This window comes from Podarcis tiliguerta, assembly GCF_965153285.1.
Source record: "Podarcis tiliguerta genome assembly, chromosome: 4".
NCBI classification, from domain to species: domain Eukaryota; kingdom Metazoa; phylum Chordata; class Lepidosauria; order Squamata; family Lacertidae; genus Podarcis; species Podarcis tiliguerta.
The window spans coordinates 69893874-69915190 of NC_139537.1; the positions used below are offsets into that span (position 1 = coordinate 69893874).

Here is a 21317-nt window from a genome sequence, read left to right on the forward strand (position 1 = left end):
ACTCTGTGTTAGAACCCAAAAACAATGATTTTCCGTTCTCATTTTACTTTAAGCACTATGTGTGAAATATAACTAATCACAAATGACTGAAAAAAATGGTATCACTGAGCAGTAAAAGAGCAGCAGCATCCTTTGTAAATGGCCAATGCAACATCTTTAATTTTAAAGGGCGGAATCAAACCTTTGAAAATAACCAATGAAAATAAACCGTTATTAAGTGTTAGGTGAATAAGTAGTCTCCTAAGAAAGACTCGTTCGGTATTTATTTGGCAAACATCTACCTTGTGTGGCACCTGAGTTTTTTTTATTTGTCTATCTTAGTTGTACAACCTGTTAGATAATCCACATGCCAGTTTCCTTTATGGTATTAAAAACTAGAATATGTCACAGATTATTTACACATTACTGGGTAAATGAAAACCGAAATATTTACATGTTGCGAGGCTTAGGTTAGTACATTAGCAAAGCAGTCCAGAAGAGACAGCTAGATAGTTAAATGCTAAGAGAAGCATCTATAAAGTACTACAGTGATCAATGAAACATCTGTACACTTTTCTTTATAGTTGCACAAAGGCATGTTAGCTTGGACCATTGACACATAATACATTCCAAATGTCACATCACAAGTATAACTGGTATATGACGATAACTTTCAAAAATGGTACCACTCCTAGCAAAAGCAGGGATGGGGAACCTCTGGCCCTCCAGTTGTTCTTTGAACATCCTTGATCACTGGACATGCTTGCTGGGACCCATAGGAGACAGAGCCCAACCGCATCCAGGTTCCCCATATCTGAGCTAAGGTGTTAAGAGGAAGAAACTCTGCATGAAAAGACTTCAGGGTAGAATTCAGGGACTATTTGAAAGCAGAATAATCTCTTGACATACTCACCACTAAGATCCCATTGCCTTTTTTATCAATTGTGTATGCAATAGTTGGAGATGATTGAACTGTTATAACCTATGTGGATACCATTTTATAGCTGTTCCAATTGACACATGTTGGCTAAGTCACACAAAACCAATTCTACGCTTGTAGGGGAGTTTTGGATTCAAGTGTCATGGCAAACGACAAACCCCATTTGAAATCAGGGAGGGTTTCTACGATTCAAAGAAATAAATGACAAAACATTGAGTACTCTTGTGGCATGCCTGAAGTAGCTCCTTGAATCCCAGCTGTTGATTCGTTTTTTTTTCCTGCCCCTTGCCATGCTTTCCTAGTAAAATCAAGGAGGCTATTCTATATCTCCCCCCTATGTGTAGTTTTCTCTGTAAAGAAATAATGATGAGATGATTTAGCTTTGCATGCTGCAGGAGATTGTGATTTAGGGGTGTGATTGTGTTCAACAGGGCTTTCAAGGAACAATTCGCAAATAGATTTCAACATACATATTGTTACACACAGCAAAACACTTGTCCCAGTTAAGGATATCTAATTTATGGCAGATTGACAGACAGACATAGGCACAAAATCCTGACTTTTGGAGCTCAGCATGGTGGGCTTCTCAGATGTTGACGGATTTGTAATTATGGTGGCTAGTTGGACACCATCTGTATTTCTAATTTCAACTCGTTGGGCGTGCTGGGTCTGCTTGTTGAATTCCTCTGAACCACACGATTCATTTTTTGCCCATGCCTCTCCCTTATCTTCTGGTCCAATGCTTTGTCTGTCTGAGCTCTCTCTTCTTCTGCGGCACCATAGACGCAAGCAGCCATAGACAAAGATGCCAACAATGATGAGAAGCAAGACCGTGCTGGTTAGCCATATGCCCACGGCCAGGTCTTTCTTTTTGTTGCTTGTGGATGCTGGGTCTTGTTCAGGGGTGTTAAAAATTCTGCACTGGTCACTGGATGGGTTTGCCGACTGGCACGTCACACACAGAATGTACGTTGTTAATGGGATCAGATTCTCGATGACAAATGAAGAACGGCTAGCTGGCACTCTCTCCTCTTTCTGAAAATGTTTCCTGGTGTATCCTGACAGCATTTTGTCCCAGTTTGGATTGTACATGATGCTGTAAAAGCTGTCGGTGCAGGTCGCCATTTTGGGCCAGATTACTAGGGCTGTGCTTCCTGTTATGTTTTGTACTGTTATCCCCATTGTCAATATTTCACTTCCACAAAGAACGATAATCCTTAAGATTCAGGAGACCAAAAAGTTTCAATAAGCAGAGTTGAGAGGAAAATGAGAACTGCACTTCTGGAATTTAAGGGTGGGTTAGGGAATAATTATTTGAAAACATTGCTTGTATTCCTGAAAGCATTTTCAGACAGTAAGCTGAATTTAATTTATAATAAAATGTAGTCAAATGAGACAAGCATGTGTCATTCAGGCATTTACTTACTACACCACTCTTCCTTTAAAAAACAAAACAGAAACTTGGAGAGGCTTACACGAAGCTCCTAGTGGCCTTCCATCCACGCACCAGTCAATTTTTTTAAAAAAAAATTAAGCTACAGAACTGGATAAAACCAGGCTTTTTAGATCCTTGCTTCAAATCGCTTAATGCTGTTGGAGTCATAAGACATAATTTGAAGTGCATTTCCTATTTAGTTGGAAATCAAGTTTCTTAAGTGGAATTATTTCAAAGTCATGGAATCTTAGTACAGTGGTACCTCTGATTACGAACTGAATTCGTTCTGGAGGTCCGTTCTTAACCCGAAATCATTCTTAACCCGAGGTACCACTTTAGCTAATGGGGTCTCCTGCTGCTGCTGCTGCGCCATTGGCGCACAATTTCTGTTCTCATCCTGAGGTAAAGTTCTTAACCCAAGGTACTACTTCCGGGTTAGTGGAGTCTGTAACCCGAAGTGTTTGTCACCTGAGATGTTTGTAACCCGAGGTACCACTGTACCTATATTTTAATGATGTTTCATTGGGCATCTAATCAAATTAGCCATTGATGTGCTTCATTTTCCATTCTTGCCTATCGCTTCCAAGCCAAGACAGTGAAAAACCTATGACGCAAAATGAAGCTTTTGATTGATACAAAATGCCATCGAATCCAATTTTGTCAGGGAACAGATCTCGTGTTCAAAGAGAAAAGCTTGCTGCCCCACATTACTTATGCCTTTGAAATTTATAGCCATATTGGCTTTTTTGTTAGTTACCCTCTGTATAAGGTGATAGTGTAGAATTTGCTAAAATACCACTCTGCCATTCACACACCCTTTAAAATTGCTATAACCATTCCAGGTTGACTTGAAAGATGTGAATTGCACTTCAGATATAAAGGATTTAGCTTTCAGAGAAAGGGCTAAGCCTTGTTTAGCATTCAGAATTTGCTATAGTTGTGAGAACAAACAGTAACTTCTTTCAGGTGGTTTACACTGCCTTTTAATGCTGTATTGTTTTTAACACTGGATTGGGAACTGCCCAAAGTGGCTGAGGAAACTCAGCCAGATGGGCAGGGTATGTATGTATAAATAAATAAATAAATAAATAAATAAATAAATAAAATAATTATTATTATTATTATTATTATTTTCCCTGCACACTTTTCTCCAACTATGCCCATGCATGTCAAAGTATTGTGCAACTTGACTCTGTATTTAAGCATTGCATATTAGTCATCTTTTAAGTAAAAGTGACAAGGTATTGTTCATGACTAATAATATTCAAGTAATAACTCAAGTATTTCATGCAGAATTACTCATAGTCACAGAAAGGAATCAGTTTTGCATCAACATATTGAATTATACATTTAGCCTCATACATGAGGGTCCCCCCCCCCCTTGAAATTGGTTAAAAATATTATTGCCTATAGTTGACATTTAAGACAATCATTTGGGAACTGTTTTTCTTTCCAGTTTGTGTATAAAATTGTTGCATAAAAGACTTCACCAACAAGTTTGGGTTGCATCACTAATTGCTAAACAGTATTGAAGGATTGTCAGATTTGTTGATGTTGTAGAGTGGGAAACATACTTTATTTAGGTTCAGTACTAGACCATAGCAAAATCAAATTTTAATTATATTAAAACAACCTCCCCTTTTAAAGAAAAACAGCTAAGTCTCCTGAGAACTGATTTCTCAAAAACTCTCCTTCAGAGTTTGTAAGTTTTAGGTTCTTAGGAGAAATATAATTGTGTTTTTGTTTTGCTTCAAGCTGAGATGAACAAAAGTAGAACATTTAATTTTTTTAAAAAAAATTAAAATATTTGATTTTCAATAAAGTCAAACCAAACCCTGAGAACTACAAGCTCATTTTCTCTTATTTTCATGAACTTAACAGTAATAGCAAACCTGCTGAGATGCACCACTATATTGAACAGACATAAATTATTATAGGAGAGGTGCATCACAATATAGAAATGATTCTGTATTTTATTATTTTTACCAGATACAACATTATTTTAAAGGTGTAAATGTTCATTTATTCTTCTGTTTAATATTGCATAGTTGAGCTGTGCCTTTTAATAGGTTAGAGTAAGTGTGTGATTTGAGGCTTCTACCTCTTATCTGTGTAGTCTTCAAACAAAACAGTCTCTCACTCCCTCTATCTCATATATATATATATATATATATTACACACAAATTCACTCCATCCCTCTTGCATATTAACATACATATAAGTTAAAGGTTTTCTTTACTGACTTGCTGAGGAAGAGTGCCCTGTGTTATTTTTATCCAGTTTTAAGAGTCCATACTTACCATCAGTGTGAAATTCCTGAGGCTTTCATCAAATACTTGAGGGGAAACCTCCGCTGGGTTCTCAGTATCCTCCTTGGAGCAAATCGCTTTCTTCATGGTCCGTGGTTGCCAGTTTTCCCCCTCGCAGGCTACATGGACTAAGTTCTCGTTACGTGACACTTCGACAGGGATGCGAGCAATGAGACCTCCTTCGTCACCTTTCTGCCAACGTTCATACGCAAGGGCATCTTGTCTTAAGTGTTCTGTTGCCTAGGTTTTCCGAGGAGAAAAGCAAGTCTTCACTTTCTCTTGCTTATGCTCCCTGTTAGAAATTGAGCGGCTGGAGTGCTCCAGTTAGGTTCTTCTTTTGTGTTGCCTGGGCTTGCGTTGCTGCTGATGCAAGTGAATAATGCTCTGTTCTTCGGTGACATCACTACTTAAATTCCTGGGCTTGGGGAGGAGGGGGCGTAGCTTTAGGAAGAGCATTTTGACTTGGTTACCTTGAAGCAGCTTCTGTCAAATCGCTGCTATTAATTTGTCTTCTCTATCTCTAGATTATATGGGTTTCCCCCTTAAAAGCAGTTTCTCTCATGTTTGGCTAACATATACACATCAACATTACACATTAGATCTGTTACAAGTACATAGCATTTCTTGTATAACATAACATTTCTTGTATAAACAGTTTTAAATCTTTATGTATCATTTCTGAAATATTCAATGCTGACTGCTTGTTGGCAACATTTCTCTCTTTAGTAGGCACAGTTGTCGTGCCACTACTTCCTCCTAGAGCTTTTCTGTTGTACTATAGATCGTGTGTGTTTGTATGTGCGTGTTTCTGTAAAAACACACACACACATGCACATGTACAAACATACATACAGTATGTAAAAGGGGGAAAATGGAATTTAATCCATGTAGCTGTGCATCCACTTCCAGCTATTTTTTCAGAATCATATTTGCAGTTATTTTTTTTTGGGGGGGGGGCGGGAATCAAAGCCTTCAACGCAAACAAAAAAATAGGAATCTCATTTAAAAACCAGAGTTGCTGCATTATTTTTTCCATCCTCCAACACCAAGGTTGGAAATGCGGAAAGAAGGGGGGAAATTATGTTTTAGAACCAACTGCATATCTCAAATGTAATTAGAAGACCTAATCTTGTAATTAGATGTAGAAGCAATGTAGCTTTGTAAGAACCCTTCATAAACTAACTTTCTTTGTGTAGATATATACTGCAGCACTCAGGAATGTGCTATATTCCAGCAAGCATTCATTTGTAGCTTGATATTTCAATAAAATATTATCCGTCAACAGGATTTAATTTTACCCGGAAAAATTTTTGTGCATAGATTTCGATAATATACCATTCAGTAGCAGCTGTAGCTCCCAATTAAGTATGAATTGCTTCTAACGTAATTGTTTTACACAACACAGGGTTACAGGTGCACTTTGGGAGGATATAGGTATCCTTTTTATATTTTAGTTTCTTCCCATACATATCCCACCAAGCCAGCATACATGTGGTTCCCAAGCAGTGACCTATAGCTCTCTTCTCTTGGGGCTCAATTTCCAGGATTCTCTGCTTAATTCTATATTTCAAGTAAATCAAAACACCTACCAAAAACACCTAACATTAAGCCTGGAACAGGTCATAACACTTTTCACTAAACTTTACTAAGATTTCCTTTAGCTACAGGTGTATTTTCTTCCAGTTCATATTAGCAAATTTAAATTGTCCTAGGGTTGCTTAACTACTGCAGTTTGGTAATTTCAAAACAATGTGATTTTTTTCCAGTTAACAGAGGGGAGGTCAGTGCAAGGTTTTGACTTTGAGTTTAAGAATATGTTCGAAAATTCTTCTGTCAGAATTATGTTTTTTTATGTCAGTTAAATGCTTTAAAATAACTTCAGCATATTCTTGTTTGTTTGCAAGAATTGTGTGTTACCTTTTTAATAGGTGAGAGTAGAATGAAAAGTTGATACTTTTTCTTCAGTTTTGAATGAAAATGTTTGATCAGAAAAATAATGTTGTTTCCCATGGAAGGATCTCTTAACAGGGAGAAAGGTCAGCCAACTACAATTGTGTGTGTTTTTCTTCCTCTTTAGGCTTTGAATCTGGCCTACTCCAGTATTTATAGCAATTACAGGAATTTTGTTGGCCCTCCCCATTTCAAAGTCATCTGCAGACTCTTGGGATACCAAGGCATTGCTGTGGTAATGGAAGAGTTACTGAAAGTCGTCAAGAGCCTGGTACGTTGTCCCACATGCTGTTCTTCATCTCAGTATTGATTTTTAAGGGAAGGGGAATTGATTCTTCTTGTTTAGTTCACTGAGCACCCAGCAGACATTTACCTGACTGGGTAAGCACAGGATAACCATACGTGCTTCTTGAGGTACAAAGGAGAATAGTTTGAGAACAGCAAATAAAGGGGGGGGGGGAGCCTTGTGTGTGAAGAGACACGCCTGACGATGTGTCTGATACTTGAAAGCATCATCACACGTTTTAAAATTTAAATGAACCATGTGAGTGCCTTGCATGAAACAAATTCTTGTTTTTGAGGAGAGAGAAAAAGAAATGGTGTGTGTGTGAGAGAGACTCTCTAGTACTTAAAATGATTAGGAAATGAACAGACATTAAAATCTTGCTATGTAAAACTCCTTGGCTTGCACAGTTCTGTCTACAAAGACAAAGTACAGTGGTACCTCTGGTTGTGAACGGGATCCGTTCCAGAGGCCTGTTCGCAACCTGAAAAGCCCGCAACCTGAAGCACAGTATCTGCGCAGGTGCACGGTGTGATTTGGCACTTGTGCGCATGCACGAAGGGCAATTTGGTCTTCTGCGCAGGTGCTAGCAGCAAAACCCAGAAGTAACCCTTTCCGGTACTTCTGGGTCGCTGCAGGATGCAACCTGAAAAAACGTATCATGAAGCAAACGTAACATGAGGTATAACTGTATTTTGAATCTGGCCCAGACTTATCTTAAAGGTAAAGGTAAAGGTACCCCTGCCCGTACGGGCCAGTCTTGCCAGACTCTAGGGTTGTGCGCTCATCTCACTCTATAGGCCAGGAGCCAGCGCTGTCCGCAGACACTTCCGGGTCACGTGGCCAGCGTGACAAGCTGCATCTGGTGAGCCAGCACAGCACACGGAACGCCGTTTACCTTCCCGCTAGTAAGCGGTCCCTATTTATCTACTTGCACGCGAGGGTGCTTTCGAACTGCTAGGTTGGCAGGCGCTGGGACCGAGCGACGGGAGCGCACCCCGCCGCGGGGATTCGAACCGCCGACCTTTCGATCCGCAAGTCCTAGGCGCTGAGGCTTTTACCCACAGCGCCACCTGCGTCCCTTCTAGACTTATCTTAAATTAGGCTTAAAATGCTGCATATTCATTCATACCCCCATGTGGCAGTTTGCCTTACAAAAAAAAACAAAATCACATTCACCACCATTGGGACCTTTTTTTCCTAAGCCTACGGGAGAGAGAGAAGGCATGGAGAAGGTTAAATGACTACATGTGGATTGGGGATGGTAGTGTAGGAATGTATGTGATGGGGATGTCCTTCCTTGCCCATTTCTGCCTTCCATCTACCACTGGTATGCAGCCTCGACTACTTTCCCTTGAGAGAATGCAGACTTCAGCTTAAGAGAAGTTTCCCCAGGCCTCTCCTAAGTCTTGTGTTAGAGCCAGAACATTTTCAGAACCTCTGTTTGTTTTATAATGAACATCTTTAGGTAGCCGTGCATAAGGGAAGTACAAATCAGCAAATTATAACCAGCGGCATTAAATTAAAAATGCCTCAGTTTGCACATCTCTCAGTTGCTGATTACTCCCCCCCCCCCCCCGCCTTACTGGTTAAAGCAACCGCTAGGAGACTTTCTCTCTTTCTCCTTTCAAGCCTTCATTACCATTGTTCCCACCAGTTAATTATATAGTGGGCAAAACAGGAGAAACCTATCCATTAGTGCATATCAGATTGACTTTAGTTAGTCTTCAGACCTGAAGGCAAAACAAGTGGTTGGCGTACTAGGGAGACCCTTCGCTGCAAAATTAAAGCTCTTGGGTATGAATCACATTTCATAAGGAGACGAGATTAAAAATTGGTCTCGGTGAAACCAAGAAACACCCGCACACCCTTGTACTGTTTGTCTAGAATGGCTCCAGGCTAATATAAAACTACTGGTTATTTCTGGGTTTTGCCTTTACAGGGGAACATTGGGTCTGCTTGTGCATGGGAGCTTCCCCACTCCTCCTCTCCCACTGCAGCCCCATGCACACAATCCAAGATGCCTCTCCTGGTAGTGAGAGGGTAGACTTGGCAAAAGTTAGGGCGAGGCACCGTGCAAGAAGTAGCTTGAGCAAAACTGCTTTTGCCTGTTTTGGGTTATTCTCCCCACCTACCCACCCACAACATACCATAAACACCACGTTTGAGGTCTTTCCTGGTGATCCCCAAACCATAGGAGAGCCTCTAAATGGGCTTTTCAAAAATTGAGTATGTATTTCAGAGTTGGGGATCGTTTTCGGCTCTTTAGGCCAAATTCTTACCGGCATTCACTTTGTGGACCAAATTAAACTGTTGAGTGGGGTTGCCTACCTTTCAAGCATATTATGCAGTTATGATGTCACGTAACTGACAGGTGGACATTGCCACCCACCTTTCAAAATCCCTCACACTGGTTTTCCAAGTGCTCAACAGCTAGGTGGTTGTCAGATGTTTGAGAACATGCTGTAGCTTCAAGGCCCTTCTGCTGCATACAAAGAACTTGAGGACAGCCTCCGCACTCCCCTTTGAGCCTTCTGTAAGCCCTGTACAAAAGCGCTCTTTGAAGGACCTGCCCCCTCCTTCTCCTTTAACTATAGGAGTGAGCAGGCAGGCAGCAGGTGGTATGGGGCCGGGGGTGAGGCAGAGGAGAAAAGGGGCTGCATTTACTGTTTGGAGTAGTAATACGCCAGCTTGTGCTTATTGTGTGTCACAGCCTGACTTCTGTTTTTCTTCAGCAATACTAATCCCCTGTGTTCTTGCAGCTCCAAGGCACCATTCTGCAATATGTGAAGACGTTAATGGAAGTGATGCCGAAAATCTGTAGGTTACCCAGACATGAGTACGGCTCCCCAGGTAAGTTACCTTTTAGATCATGTCATTCCAATGTTAAGAGGCAGTTTTGTTCCTTGGCTTTAGAACATTATTTAACAAACAGTTTAGAGAGGCAAACAGTACTGAACAATTTTGTTCTCACATTATCGTGCAGTGCGTTTCCATATTTTCTCAAAATACATCCTGTGGGTATGAGAGCAGGGCCATCTCTGGGGTGGTGGCAAATTAGGGGATACAACCCTGGACCCCTCGCCTTGTGCCAGTGGTCACAGTCAATGCCCGACTGCCATCCATCTAGCAATGCTTCCCAACTCCTCCCTTCCTATAGCATGGAAGGAGGCGGAAGGAACTTACTGACAATGCTGCCTTTAAACATCAGAAAAATAAAAAGTGTAAGCCACAGGTGGGGGGGAGGGTTCACCGCTGCTAAAGTGCCAGCAAAACAATGGGCAGTATCCAACTAGACAGTTCTGCCAGAGCAAGGTTTTTTGTTGTTGTTACTGTGCAATAGAACCTTCCCACCCTCTATTCTCTTCCACTGCACAGCTAAAAGCCCTTATGTCAATAGAACTATTTAGCTGGATAACACCAAAAAGTAAAGATGTGGGGAGGAGGGCTCAATTACACCACCTTTGCCAATGATAGCAGAGGAAGCAGAGAGATTAAGGCTACACGATGTGATTTGCTCCAAGCCCTGTACCTCCATAGGGACAGGGTGCCCCATAACACTGAGATATCATCAACGCTGCAATAAATGCGATACTTGCAGGGAAATATTAGGCTCCTGGTTTCCAACAAAGCCTTTCCCTGCTCACCCAGCAGTCAGTATTTTGTGGCCTTCCTGCACCTTTATAACACTCTGGCTTTCAGCCACAGCTGCCACTCCCATGTGCTCCCTGCATGCACTATTATTCTGGCCAACTCCACAAGCCCACTTGTCCCCTTAGAGCAGCGGTTCTCAACCTGTGGGTCTCCAGATGTTGTTGGACTACGACTCCCATCATCCCTGAGCTCTGGCCTTGCTAGCTAGGAGTGATGGGAGTTGTAGTTCAACGACATCTGGGGACCCACAGGTTGAGAAAGGCTGCCGTAGAGCAACGTTAAGCTCTCCCCTCCCTCGCCCCATTAACACTCCTCCCTTTGTATCTCCTCTGCCCCTTTTCCTCACCTGCCTAGCCCTCTCTCAGGTCTCTCCTTCACAGTCCACTACACACTTTAGGCTGGTTCCCACCCAAGGCTCCCAAGTGTGGAGAACACCTGCAAACTTTCTTGCTTATTTCTTGTCTTCTTGTGTGGATGTGGGAGACAAGGCATTGCAGATGCCGACAACGTATGTGCTTATCTTTGACTTCTGGAACATTGATGTGTCGTTCAAAAGCTTGTTGTATTCAGTAGGTGTTTTAGCTCTTTAATACAAATGGCCCTGGCAAGGGCAGCTGCTCCTGGGATGCCACTTCAGAAGAATTATCACTGATGAGCCATTATTGTTTGACTGCGATTTTGAGATTTGTTCTCTTCTCTGAGCCTAACCTCTGCAATTTCAGCATGACTGAATCATTGCCCTTTGTTCCTGGCTATGAGTATGTTTTCTCCTCCTCCCTCTTCCTTCCTAGCTCCCCCTATTATTGAGCCTTATTAGAGCTCCTTTTGACTTGGGTTTAACTTCTTGTTAGGTGCTTGACTCCTGTTAGCAAGACTGAACATAAGTCAAAGAGGCTCTGAGTTGTTGAACCCTGTGGTTCTCCTTTCGAGCTGATTTACTGCCTCATTAGCCATTGTTTAAAAGTGTGAGGGGTTCACTCGTCGGCTACCTTACAATCAGGCAATGGAATTTTTATACAAAAGTCACACTTGTTTTAGTAAGTATTATGGGGAGTCAGTTAAATAGAAATAAAACTCTGTACTCCTATCCCACACCCAGCAGAAAGAACATTGATTGCGGCTTATATTCGGGCCAGTACGGTAACTCTTGCCTAGCTTCACTTCGCCCTCTAGCAGAATCAGGAGGCATCAAATTTCTAAAATTGTTTATTAGTATTATTAGTGTTATTATTAGCCTTCTGGGTATCAAAATTGACTCCTTGTTATCATAGTTGTTTTTTATCCAGCTGTCTCCTGTGATGTGTTTTCATACATACCCTAATTTTTCTAAGAAGTTAATCCTCGGACAAATACTATTTTAGCCAAACCCATCTACCTTACAGCTCATGCATGCCTTATAGTTGAAAGGAAGGTGAAAGTCACCAGCTAACCCACAACTGAAGCTTAAACCAACTTCAGGTCACGGTTTGGCAGATCATGAATGAGCAGCTATGAGAACCTTGAGATTGTGTGCTGTATGGGAAGGAGAAGTAGACATTTCTGGTTTGAAGGATCATCTGAATACAATCTAAGTGTTGAGTACACACCCAATTTTTAGCCATCTCCAGTATCTTGGAGAACAGGCAGCTCCTAAACTCTCATATGGAAAAAATAAATGTATTTTTAGGTGTAATTCCTATTATAACTAATGCCTGCTTACTGAGTGTACAGAGGGTTATCAAGATTGTTCCCTAACTTTTGGATATTTTTTGTAAATGTTGCACAAGCACATATATTTTAACACACTGATTATGTATGATCTTAAGCCCATGAAATTGGAGGTAAAGATTGTACAAGCTTCAAAAATCGCCAAAAAACCACTTCTTCTTCTTTAGTCGTTTAGTCGTGTCTGACTCTTCATGACCCCATGGACTATAGCACCCCAGGCACTCCTGTCTTCCACTGCCTCCCGCATGGTTGGAGTCATGTTGGTAGCTTTGAGAACACTGTCCAGCCATCTCATCCTCTGTCGTCCCCTTCTCTTTGTGCCCTCAATCTTTCCCAACATCAGGGTCTTTTCCAGGGAGTCTTCTCTTCTCATGAGGTAGCCAAAGTATTGGAGCCTCAGCTTCAGGATCTGTCCTTCCAGTGAGCACTTACGTAAAAACACACATACACACAAAAACACTTACGTAAAGGTATAAAATCTGCTTATTAGACATGATTTGTTTCCTTACCACAGAAGTTTGTACACATGCTTATTTGCACACATCCTACATGTGTACAGAGCTTTTATGTGTCCTCTACCTTCAGAGCTCCTGTGTATGACCTACCCAATATTCCATAAGGATTGGGTGACCTTTGTTGTCGAGTGAAGCCCCTTACAGCCTATAGCAGTGGTTCCCATTTAGCTAAGCACTGTGGAGCCCCCTTCAAAACGTTGATTTCTCTCTGGTAGTTTTTGTCCTTTGAATGGTTCCACCATACCCACCAACATGTACTAGTGCAAAACCAGGACATGCATCATCCGAGCTGTGCTCCTGCAAAAGTCATGTGACCCATGCATGTTAGCACTGTCCTCCAAAACGGGAATATCCCTGACGGGTATGTGCCATGGGATCCCTGGGTGGGTTACACAGACCCCTCTGGGGTCTGCGGACTACACATTCGGAACCACTGGCCTATGGAGTTGTCAAATACAGTATTTTTGTCCCTGTTGACAATTGCCCTAATGAGAGTGTTGATCAAAATGTATACTTGGAAGATGCCAATTTTCTGTGAATTTTTACCTTTACTTCCTGGTGCACAAATTCATTGCGGTGTTGATTTATCTCGCTTTCCACAATCTCTGTCTCTCCTCATCTTATGTCTCAGGTATTCTGGAATTCTTCCATCACCAGCTGAAGGATATTGTTGAGTATGCGGAACTGAAAACTGTCTGTTTCCAGAATCTGCGGGAAGTGGGAAACGCTATCCTTTTCTGCCTCCTCATTGAACAGAGCTTGGTAAGCTGGTGATTTGAATCTATACTGTCTAATATTTTACTTGTTTTCAGGTGACACAATTTCAGCTCTTAAGTTTCAAGTCAACTTTCCAGTCCTTTAAAAATTTATTTCTTTGGAAATAATTTTTTGAGGCGGAGTCGGGGAAAGAACATTATGAGAATTAAGATCCAGAATTACAGAAATGGTAGACTTTTTATTTCCTTCCTTTATTTTTATACTTGTAAAGAAATGTTGTGTTCTTCTGATGCCATCTGGTGTCCAGATTAGGAAAGGTAACTGCAGCTTTTTGTAAAAAAATAAATAAATTATTATTTATTTATTTTTAAAAAGGGCATGCTGGCAACTCCGTCTCTTTTCATTCAGCCTAACAATTCAACCCTGGCACCAAAAGCTGTAAAACTTGGCTTGAATAGAGAAAATAACATGTTACTTAAGAACAAGGTAGTTTTTCCACCTTTGGTCCCCACCCTGCACTCAGGTCTCACCTGTGGCTCAACATGAAACAGCAGCCGCCCTGGGAAACAGCTGTGACTGATGAGCTAAACCAAGGGAGGGTAAACAATGGGTCTCAAATACTTGTGGGGGTTAGGGACTGCATGCAAAGACAGGCTCTGCTGGATTGAGCAGGTCCAGTAGTCCAGAAGGCAGTTTCTACACATGCTGTAGAGGGAAGTGAGGGGCAAATGAGGCTCATCAACCTAGGAAGGTAGCCCATCTAGGAGAAGGAAAACTCTGATCCTAAAGCTCTGCCTTACAGGGTAACTTCGGTAGAACAAAAGGCTAAGGAGCAAACCCTACACAAATCTGAAGTAGAGTCCCTAAGACGGTTGGTTGGCACCTTGTACGCCTCCTTCCAGCAACTCTGGCAGCCAAGCTGGTGCCAAACGCATTGTGCTCTCCTTTCCTTTGGACCACATCAGCGAGGCTGAGAGGGAGGCTTTTGTGGTCTGGGCAGCCCAGGACCTCCATCCACTTCCCAGGCCTGCGCCCCAGGAAGGTCACTTTGGTGCTGCTTAGGTTGACTTCACCCTCAGAAGCACACTCCATTGTCTCTCGAGGCAGACAGATGCCAACTTTTAAGGGACCGTTAAACCATAGTCTCATTGCATAAAACTTTACAAGACTATTTCCTTTATCGGTAATGATTATATGGATTTGCAGGTGCCAGGCAGATATACCTGCCTTTGGGACTCATAAACATTTCCCCCCATAGACAGTGGAGAAGATAGTCATAACGGGACCAAGAGAAACAGGAAGAACATTTTTTTCGTTCAATTAATCCTCTTGCTGGCGCTTCTTTGGATGCAAGCCAGCGTTTAACAGTAGCTGTTGACTAATTTGGTTTTTTGTACACTTGGCACTTGAGCGTATATTTTTGGAAATATTTGCCCGATTAGCCAAATGTGACCAACCCTGGTTTTGGCCTAGAACTAATGTGGGTGGTGGGACGCGGGTGGCGCTGTGGGTAAAAGCCTCAGTGCCTAGGGCTTGCCGATCGAAAGGTCGGCGGTTCGAATCCCCGCGGCGGGGTGCGCTCCCGTCATTCGGTCCCAGCGCCTGCCAACCTAGCAGTTTGAAAGCACTCCCGGGTGCAAGTAGATAAATAGGGACCGCTTACTAGCGGGAAGGTAAACGGCGTTTCCGTGTGCGGCTCTGGCTCGCCAGAGCAGCGATGTCACGCTGGCCACGTGACCCGGAAGTGTCTCCGGACAGCGCTGGCCCTTGGCCTCTTTGAGTGAGATGGGCGCACAACCCTAGAGTCTGTCAAGACTGGCCCGTACGGGCAGGGGTACCTTTACCTTTTAATGTGGGTGGTGTGTTTTTTGTGTGTGTAAGGTATAGAAATATAAGAAGAAAGGGGTGATGGCTACAAATCAGTTCCATTTAAGTTATGATGGTGTGGTGTATGTTTGTTCTCTTACACTGAGGGTGGGAACTGAAGGCAAATTCCACAAATGAGCCCTGATGCTGCCTTGTAAAATGACACTTGGCTTTCATTTTGCCTGGCTGCCTTGAGCATTTGGAGAGGAAAAACAAAGCAGTTTGCATTGCCAAAGCGTGCTAATTTTCTGAGCTAGTTTCATCACTGAATTACCTAGGTTACGGAAATTGCTTCAGAATGGTCAGTGCGCTTACTTGACCAGGTCTTTGAATTACTGCTCTTGCGGAAACTATCCTTGGGAGATAATGGATTATGGAAATAATGCTGATAAAAATAAAAGCATGAGTCACTGCTTGGTTCACATCTCTCCGTCTACCACTTGAACATTGTGTTAGGCTTTTTGGTAGAGAATGCTAATAAATTTACTAATTCTGCCTGTAGAATAGGCTCTCTGTTTTAACAGGAAGGTGTAGCTTTATTAAGAGTCTTGAGGACTGAAACCAATGTGACGTAGAAAATCCAAGATTCAATTTTGCATTAAAACACACACACACACACACACACCATGCACAAGCTTTAATTGGTGCAAGAGGGTTTTTGTTTTAAACCCATTTCCTCTGTACTATCTGCTAATGTAAATCTGCCATAGTACTAATATCTTGAGAGCTGGAAAATGGCTTGGGGTAAAATTTTTATCCCACCAGGTGTTGTTGCTCCCTTGCTTTTTGAGTTCGAAGCAGAATCTAGAAATCCAATCCCAGATCTGCCACGTCGCATCTGTTTCAGCCCAAGTCAACCTCTTGCAATTGCATTTTGCAAGAGGCCAAGGTGACATGCGCTGCTTCTGAAAAGTGTTTAGCTGGCTGAACTGGTGCCGTCAAATGCTGCTGGTGTGTTGTGTTTTCAATGAGTTCTGTCCGCTTTGTTGCAGTCACTGGAGGAAGTGTGTGATCTGTTGCATGCTGCACCATTCCAGAATATTTTGCCAAGAGTTCATGTCAAAGGTATGTCTCCTTATAGCGACCCGTCAACCTGAATGCGCTGACCAAGGGTTCCATAATCTTCCTGATGGTGCTGCTTGCTTGGGACTGCAAAAGCTGGTGGTGGGGGAAATAATGGACCATGATACATGTCTGCCATTGGTGGTTTGGCAAGTTACAAATTGGGTAGGCCACCTGTGAAGCTTGGAGAGTAACCAGGCTGAGCCATGAAGCCTGAGGAATAGAGAGGCCGTTTCCTACACTGAAAGCATTGGGATGAAAAACACGTTGCGAAAAGTATTGCTTAGCCCCTTGTGTAACTTGGAGTACTTGCTGCTTGGGAGGGTTTGATTCCTGCGCAATGCAATGTTTCTCCACCACTTCCCGTTGCCAGCAGCACATATTTCCCGCTGCCTCCTCGCCCACCAACAGCATTCTCACTAGTTTGCCAACTGAAGTCAAGCAGTTTCCCCCTTGCCTTGCTTAAACTTGTCATCTCAATAGACAGCCAAGGAATTGGCTAGCATCACTGCCAGTTCAGTTCACCCACTTGCTGCAAAACATTTCCTCATCGCAAATGATGTGTGAGCCAATGCCTTTTGAAAACTTTGAAAATCAGTTCCCCTATACATAAAATTCCATTCCCTGGAGTCTGGAATTTTGTGTTTGATAAGATTTATCTTAATGGATTTTAATGTGTGTGGGAAGAAAAGTATGTTGGAACACAATAGCTTTATTTTAGGAGTCAAATAAGCAGCTCCCACTGCGAGTGTCCCGCTGTTGATTTCTTTTCAATTAAAGGAAACTATGGCAGAGGAATAAATCAAGCCAAAGGGAACCATTTTGATCCTCAGATCTTTCCTTTAAGTGCTAGGATCTTTATGACTCTTGGTTTATGTTTTTTCTGTACTGTATTTTATTGTCCTCTTATCGGTAGGCCTTTTTGGTTCCTATCCTCCTTGAGTGTGTAATGCGGAAAATTATGGGATTTTTAAAAAGCAATACAATGAATGCATAACCATTATTGGAACAATGCTAAGGTGTTTCTCTTTTAAGCACTACTTGCCTTTAAAAAAACAAAATAATGTTGTCTCATTCCAGAGGGTGAAAGACTGGATGCTAAAATGAAGAGACTAGAATCAAAGTATGCTCCACTCCACCTCGTTCCACTGATTGAAAGACTAGGAACACCTCAGGTACAGCTTTCATTCTTTGGGCAGTAAAGCTGTATACTCCCCCCCCGCCCCCCCCAAAAAAAATTCACAGTACAAGGGAAAAGATGCCTGGGCATCATTTGGTTTGCAGTTAGGGCTGCTGGATAGAGCCACCAAGCGCATTGCCAGTTGCTCAATGCCTGGAGACAGGGTTACGGGGACATTGCAGTAATTCTCCGGAGGTAATTTTCTTCTTTACGTACTATCATGGTATTCTCTTTGGTTGCAACTGTAGCAAATTGCCATCGCAAGAGAAGGAGACTTGTTGACCAAGGAGCGCCTCTGCTGTGGGCTGTCCATGTTTGAAGTCATCTTGACCAGGATTCGAACCTTCCTTGATGACCCAATCTGGCGTGGGCCTCTCCCCAGCAACGGTGTGATGCATGTTGATGAATGTGTGGAATTCCACCGCTTGTGGAGCGCAATGCAGTTTGTGTACTGCATTCCTGTGGGGACTCATGAGTTTACCGTTGAGTACGTATCTTGAGTGCTTGCTTAAGGCCCCCGTATATAACGCTTGCTTATTTCAGTAGCTAGGTGTGGGATGTCACCAAGAAAACGATGAGATCGGTTTGGAATTTTTGATCACACGGCAAATGGAAAGACAGAAAAAGCCAATATGTATTACGAGTTTTACTAGGGAAGGAATGTGATGTGAGCAGAGCTGAAGCCATCCTGAAATATTAAGTGTGTGATTTCAATTCTTTTTGATCATTGTAGCACTCCCAACATAATCGCCTCATGTACTGCTTGAATGCCCTTTTTAGTATGACCTTAGAAACAATTGCATTTCTTGCAAAGACCTGCTTTTTGTTGTTGTCTGAGAGGTATATATCCTTTAGAACCAAATTTCTTACCAAGGCTTTACAAATTTGCCTAATAAAACTTTAAAAGGGGGAATGGGAAATGATTTATCCTATAAAGGTTGGGGAGTAGAAATGTAAACCACGATTATTATTAGCAGTATTCTTGGTGTTATTATTTTTATGGCTGCTCACTAAACAAAATAAATTGAACTGAACATTAGTCACCAAAGTAGTACCCTAATATTAGCCTATGGAAACCTCAGGAAATTGGCAGTGCTTTTATTTTAAAAATCCAACTTGGGTTAGTTTTGTTTTAGTTTTTCAGCAGCTGTATTCTTGCCAGTCACTGGCCTGTTCTTCAGAATCAAGGGGAGATGAGGATGGTAAACTCAGGTAAATGGGATGGTATGCCGTTCTCCTAGCCAGTTAACACTCTAGCACTGTAGCATTGCAAGGTAGCAAGTGTTTGGATGAATAATTCCATGCTGCTGCTTATTTTAGACCTGTAATAATAACTTCATAAGATGTCCCTCTGAACAACATCTAGGCCACTTAATGCTAGAAATCTTAACACAGTTCAGTGTTTTCAAAGTTCTGTGTTTCATTTTGACTCTTTCTACGCATCTCACTTCACAGGCAGTGTTTCGGAGATGGGTTGCACTGGGCTGGCTGTATGATAATTGTGCTTTTGGGACAACAGCGTCGGTTTGACGTGCTGGATTTCTGCTACCACTTACTGAAAGTACAGAAACACGATGGCAAAGATGAGGTCATAAAGAACGTGGTAAGTTGACAGAAGCAGTCTCCGATTCTCATTCTGCCTATTTCTGTTTTTGACACCGTGGCAATATTTCTTTCGAATTTCCTGAGGCATAAGTAGCCTGGCCTTCTCCCTAACTGTTGCTGTTTTGGTTCTGCAGCCTTTGAAGAAAATGGTCGAGAGAATCCGCAAGTTCCAGATCCTGAATGATGAGATCATTACTATATTGGACAAGTATTTGAAATCTGGTGACGGAGAAGGCACCCCCGTGGAGCACGTCCGCTGTTTCCAGCCTCCCATTCATCAGTCGCTGGCCAGTAACTAGGAAAGATCCAATTTTCTCTTTTCCTTTGGAAAGTATATCTGCTGCACCACAATGCCAGACAAGATTTGATGGCTAAGGGGAGTATTATCTTGACCATCACTGTTTTCTAGTATTGCCTGAGCACCTTCTGTGAGGACCAGGTCTTTAGCTGTTTCCGAGCATAATATCTGTACACAGTTCTCAGTTTTTTAGACTATTTTTTATGTACTTTTGATAAAAGGCTTTCGACTGCAGCCTCTTTTTTAGCCTTAAAATCCTTTGCATTTTTCCAGCTGTTGTAATCATTCTAGAGAGGTTTATAGTGTATGGGGTCATCTTCCATTTGTCCACTTACTAGCAAGAATGAAAAGTTGTCCTTTTCAGGGGTGTCTTTTTTTTTTGTAATTTTCATGTGTAACAGAAGCATTGCCCTGCTTTGCTAGCCTTTACGGGAAACGCCCTATTTTGTAACTCCTCAAGTGTCTTTCATCACTGGAATGTTCTTTCTCGGAACATCTGTAGCCCCAATATCTTTGGAAATAAAGGTTTTAAAGGGGATGTTTTTAAAAGATTATAAGATGGAAGCAATTAATGGTTTTAATATGTGGAGTGTCTGCCCATGCAGACTTAATGGCTCCTGCTGCTGCTTTTTTAGCTTTTAAAATAAAATGGGGAGAGATCTGAATACCATTTTCCATATTGGACGCAAACAAAGCAGCTGTGTGAGTCACTCTACAACTATATATAGAGCATACTTTGGTTTGATAGAATTTAGAATTATACCCTTTTCAAGTTTTGTTTTTTTGTTTTGGTTCATTCTTAGAAAAGGACTCTACCTTTCCTAACACTTAGCCTCTTTCCAATGCCAAGCTTGGTGAATATTTATAATTTTACTTTTGTGAATCATGGGTCAGTAGTTTAACTACTTCTGAAGCTAAATTCTGAATTAAAACATGTTAAAAGACAACTATGAATGTAAGAGTCACTCTTGTCAAACTCCCGTCTAGTGAGGGGAAGAGGTGTTTGCAAATTGCCCTTCTAGGGGCTGTCACTCACAGGCATCATTCTGACACTCAACATGCTGTGCAGTCCTTTTGTGTTGGTTCGTGTGGGTTGTAATCTTACACTCTCTTAACAATTCAGCCACATTGCAAGACCTGTTTAAGGTATAGGTTAAAAATAAAGCTGGCAGTCACATCAGTAGCTTTCCATTTTACAAGGGCAAATCAAATCCTCTATGGCTTCTTTCTTGGCCTCTTTCGATTGGTGTGTGGGAAGAAGAGTTCATCGCTATAATTCAGACACTTGGTTCTGATAGCTTTCAGAACGAAGTTAAACAGCCAAATAGTTTTGTGTCCCAAAACTATTAGAAATAATTTTGTCTCTCGCTTTTTTGTACGTGGTTTTAAAATGCTATTTGTCTTATAAGGAAAGGCTGCTGTACATTTCACCAGCATGCAAAAAAACCATCTCTTATTTAGAATTTACTTTGTGGAACAGGTAAGGTGGCTAAATTAATACAAACATTTGCTGTCTATATACAAACCAATCTCTAAATTGAAAATAGCATGTGGGTGGTACAAACTGTTTTTGCTATCAATGGCTCCAGTTGCTGCCTCAAATACTACTATATGTAATACATGCAGATGAGGGCTGAAGCGTAGCATTTACCTCTTCTAATTTGGAGCGTAACGCTTGGTTTTTCAGTCATGCTCCTTTTTCGTTTCTAACAGATATAATATATTGCTGTGACATTATGTACGCAGGAACTATTTTAATTTTAGCAAAGCTCCGTGAAGTATTTTCAAACAGCCGTGAACATTGCAAAAAGGAAACA

General features: G+C 41.8%; 2 protein-coding genes across 2 annotated transcripts in view; one reads left to right on the forward strand and one right to left on the reverse strand.

Annotated features, from left to right (window-relative positions):
* Positions 1–20447, forward strand: part of CYFIP1 (cytoplasmic FMR1 interacting protein 1) — a 59523-nt gene extending 39076 nt beyond the window's left edge. The window contains exons 25-32 of the mRNA XM_083439058.1: positions 6741–6884; positions 9659–9749; positions 13404–13534; positions 16348–16420; positions 17498–17592; positions 17846–18084; positions 19053–19200; positions 19337–20447. Of these exons, the coding sequence (XP_083295184.1) occupies positions 6741–6884; positions 9659–9749; positions 13404–13534; positions 16348–16420; positions 17498–17592; positions 17846–18084; positions 19053–19200; positions 19337–19501 (1086 nt within the window). The 3' untranslated portion in view covers positions 19502–20447. The remainder of the gene's footprint in view (positions 1–6740; positions 6885–9658; positions 9750–13403; positions 13535–16347; positions 16421–17497; positions 17593–17845; positions 18085–19052; positions 19201–19336) is intronic.
* FNDC9 (fibronectin type III domain containing 9) lies at positions 1378–5249 on the reverse strand. The gene is made up of 2 exons (XM_083438147.1): positions 4655–5249; positions 1378–2200 (listed from the first exon to the last, which is right to left on the reverse strand). Exon 2 carries the CDS (start codon positions 2099–2101, stop codon positions 1433–1435), a length of 669 nt encoding a protein of 222 aa, XP_083294273.1. The 5' UTR covers positions 2102–2200; positions 4655–5249; the 3' UTR covers positions 1378–1432.
* Positions 20448–21317: the final 870 nt, after the last annotated feature.

Bases quoted from the DNA above. Each gene is read 5' to 3' on its own strand.
- FNDC9 (XM_083438147.1), bottom strand. From the start codon at position 2,101: ATGGGGATAACAGTACAAAACATAACAGGAAGCACAGCCCTAGTAATC.